Source organism: Anoplolepis gracilipes, chromosome 10 (genome assembly GCF_047496725.1).
Source record: "Anoplolepis gracilipes chromosome 10, ASM4749672v1, whole genome shotgun sequence".
NCBI lineage: Eukaryota > Metazoa > Arthropoda > Insecta > Hymenoptera > Formicidae > Anoplolepis > Anoplolepis gracilipes.
Genome location: NC_132979.1, coordinates 8,403,180 through 8,407,496, shown reverse-complemented (window position 1 = coordinate 8,407,496; position 4,317 = coordinate 8,403,180). Strand labels below are relative to the sequence as shown.

Genomic DNA, 4,317 nt, shown 5'->3' with positions numbered 1-4,317 from the left:
TTTTTTTCCTAAAAGACACACATCTATAGATTCTAATTAATTTATAATCGATCCTATCTTATTGTTAGCAATAATTTAATGCTTACGTTTGTCATAATTTGAGTATAAAAAATAATAATAAACAGAACAATAATTTTTTTTTTTAGATGCAAAAGCCGTAATCGATATAATTTATCGAGATAAATAAGCGAGATATCTGATACATCGACTATTGACACATTATTGAAGTTTTGCAGAAATTCACTCATAGATGGCGCTAACAGATTGTTTTCAAATCTATCTATTGTTGACTGTCACATAACCTTATCATTTGTTTTGATCTGTTATTATTTGTCTGTAACAGCTAACTATAACAAGTGAAATAATTATTATAAATATTAGTTTTCTACGACTGGGATATTTACGTCATATTTTACAACTAATTAGCCTTTTCACAAAAATTATACTTGATATATATAACTTGCTAATGTGTGTGTGTTGAAAGGAGTGCATTTTTTCTCCAGTAAGTTTGATTTACATTTGACAAAAGTTACTTGACATTTTATTTATGTGAAATACTTTGATAAAAAATATAACTCTCTTTTACTGTTACTTGCAAAATTTATTAATTTCTGATAACAATAGACATTTTTTTTTATATCCATTAATATTTTAATAAAAACCAAAATATTACTTGTATGTTTATATCATATTTAATTATTTATCAACAGGATTGATCGCAGTAGCCAATTTTATGTAATACAAATAATTTACAACTATATTATAAAAATGATTACGTTAACAACATCCAAATATATTTTACCTTTGATACCTAATGTACAAAGTATGCACCAAAGATTTATTAAAAGAGCTATCTCAAAAAAATCTGATAAAATTAAAAAGTTGATGAAAGAATATAAGTCAGTGTTTGGCGAGTTAGTTGAAACAAATGCCGAGAAGAAAAGGAGACTGAAATTGGAAAAGAAAGGGAAGATTCCGCAACAAAAACCAAATACAACAGATGCAGAGTTATCATGGGTTATGAAAAATTCTGGCAATAATCTGAAAAAAATTCCTTCATCTATGAAGCCACAAAATGAACTGGTAGATCCTCATAAATCTAGTAATGTGAAAATTAAGAATCCAAACGATCAAAATATAGAGCCTAGTTTTCATTCAGAAATTCATTCTAATCCAGTATTGCACAAAGTAGACTTAAAAATTACTAATCCATCATGTAATTTATCTACAATCACAGATATTGGTCGTAATGAAAATACTTCAAATTTATCTAGTACTGAAAATACGGACCCAAAGTATGATGTGCCTTCTAATTTTGAAAGATTGCCTGATATTATTATAAAAAATTTGCCATCTTTTCCGATTATGGGCAGCAAACAAAAATCTCTCGCGCATTTAACAGAAGTGTTATCTATATCTGGACAAGACGATCCAGAGACAATAAAATTTCCCAGTGTAACTAAGATTCTTACGCAAACTATGCCCTTAGAATCAAAATTGGCTTTAGAAGCATGGAAGAAAAGAATGATAGAAAAACTTGGGTTAGAAGGATTCGAGATGCATCAGAAAGGTATTGAATTAAATTATTCTGCGAATTTAAATTCTAATCAATTGAATAAGAAATAAATACATTTTTATTTGATATATACATAGCACTATTAGAGGATGGATCAGCTCTGCATTCGTGTATAGCGCAGAGTTTGCTGAGGAAAGAATACGAGGTTCCTTTGAGGATCGAACCGGTTTTTAAAAGCGTACAAAACGTCTTGGAAGACGTACACCACGTGAAGGCAATCGAAACGCACGTGGCTCACAACAAGTTGCGTTACAAAGGTGTAGTCGACTGTATAGCCTCCTACAGGTAAAATAGATACCTTGCTTTGTCGTCATAGGAAATTTTATTTCAAGAAGAGGACGCTGTTTGTTCTCTAACACAGCTTTACCTTTTATAATTTCAAAAATTTTTTTAATTTGTTTTCTATAAAAATTTCAGATAAGGAGAAAATAGTTTTTTAAATAATATATTTTTATTTAATTATTTAAATAATATTATATTTAATAATTATACATTTTAATTATATTTATTTTTTTAAAGACAAAATAAATATATCTTGTATTTATTTTATCTGCCTAAAACTTTTTAAAATATTTAATGGTTTCAATTTTTTACTATTTGCCTTTTATCTTCTGATAAAGTGTGTTTATTAAATCGTTTCTGTGTTTACAAAATATATTCTTCATCTCTCAAATTAATTGATATTTTTTTTATGGACATAGAATTAGTTTCTCGTTGTGTATATTTTACAGAATATATATACTTACAGGACAATTTTGAATTACATTGATTAATAACGAATTCTTCAAGCGATAATATTCAAAATTGTCTCCTGTTATCTACATTTAATAATTTTTATACATATATTAAACTCACTCAGGGGTGAAAACTATTTAATTGATTGGAAGAAATCCGATAAGAAGAAATTGAACTTGAAGTCAACGTACGACGCGCCTGTACAAATCGCTGCGTATATTGGAGCTATCAATGCTTCTAATTTATATCCTTTTGTGGTAAATATCTTGCCATCATAAAAAAAGAAATAAAATTTCGAAATATTGCTCTCGAATCAATGTTATTATTTCTACTATAATTTATTAGACATCTCGTAATATCATGGCTATTTTTTGAAAATATAATTAACAGTTGTCTCTTAAAACGCTAATCAGATTTATCGTCGAGAAATATTGTAGTATCGCGCTTAATCCTCCACAATTGCTCTGATCGTATCTACTCTTGATTCCTCAGATAAAACACGGATTGCTCGTGATTGCTTACACGTGCGGCGCACCAGCCACCGTATACGAAGTGTGCGACAATACGCTGCAGCAATACTGGACAATGTGGTTGCGCCGGCTGCAGGATTATTATTTCGAAAGGACGAGCAACGATGACAACAAGAGCTACGGCCAATAAAACTCTAATGTACCGACACGCCGCGTATATTCATTAAAACTTTCCCACACAGCGCCAATTAAATCCTTATCCGTCAGCCACAGGTAACTCCCGGCAGGAGAAGTTTTTAATTCTATCCCTTGTGCGTCAGAAGTTGCAATAATCTATAGTCTTCGGGGAGTAGTTGGCAAAGCCCTCTCTCCGAGGAAACCTGGAGGAAAACCGCGTCGATACGGCGACTCATTAAGCCTTGTGGTGGGCCCGGCATTTATGATTTATGAGAATCCCGCGCGCATTTTCCAGACGCTCGAAATAACGATTATTACGAAAATATGCGGGCTATATTATCCAGATATTATAATATTGTATAATTTATAAAGGTACATGTATTTTAGCTATTGTTAAAAATTAGCATTACTTAAACATAAAGATATTTTTTTTCCTAAAATCTCATGTAGAGAAAAAATATTCTTTTTTTACTTTAAATTTTTATAATTTGAAAATTGACAATTTTTAGTAATCTATAAATATATATTACAAGATTGCAAAAGATTCTACAATCAACGATTTCTATTTTAAGTCTCAATCCTGATATCGATTTTTTTTTTATCGAGAATGTATCACCCAAGGAAGACTTTATTACACATTTTTATTATATCGTACAAGAAGGAGATAAAAACCGATGTGGCGAACGTAAAAACCGATCGTCATTCCTGTCGTCGGGTTAACATACAGCAATTATAACTTTCTGCCGGTCCTGAAGGGGATGCTACGTTACGCCGCTCTCTGTTACAGGGGTCCATAAACATCGCGTCCAACCCTTTGCGCGCCCATGGGGATCGTAAACTAATGGTGAAGTGGTGTAGCGAAATTATATCATTCGTTGTGTTTCCGCATACCGAGAAAGAGAGATCGCATATACAGAGACCAAGAGAATATCACGTTAGGATATCAGATATTACGAACCGCAGCTCTTACATTCTAATAGCGTTTACGTCATCAGAGTTTGATAACATTGGGCGATACATTATCGTCTTGACGAAAATTTCGATTTTCATATTTTAGAATTTTCTATTTTTCATCGTGTCGTCGGATGCATTTGTGTCTTTTGTGATATTATTTACGCGGCTATTAAATTTGTTATATAAGAATTGTAGATGTATAAAAAAATAAAAAATTAAATGATGGAATTATGTCAATTTTTTTTCTTTCAATTACACTATTCTATAATTCAAGAATTTTTTATCTCGCGTGAGATTTTAATATTAAAATATGCGTATTCTTTTTATGTTTTACTGTTAGATACATGAATTAAGATTTTAAATTAAAATGGAAAAATTGTTCATAACAAAATTACGACAAAATTA

General features: G+C 30.6%; 1 protein-coding gene across 1 annotated transcript; it reads left to right on the top strand.

The window, feature by feature from the left end:
- The first annotated feature begins 249 nt into the window (after positions 1–249).
- Positions 250–3,378, top strand: LOC140669965 (mitochondrial genome maintenance exonuclease 1). The gene is made up of 5 exons (XM_072900231.1): positions 250–502; positions 711–1,570; positions 1,654–1,861; positions 2,436–2,568; positions 2,804–3,378. The coding sequence occupies exons 2-5, from the start codon at positions 769–771 to the stop codon at positions 2,969–2,971; spliced, it is 1,311 nt and encodes a 436-aa protein (XP_072756332.1). The 5' UTR covers positions 250–502; positions 711–768; the 3' UTR covers positions 2,972–3,378.
- Positions 3,379–4,317: the final 939 nt, after the last annotated feature.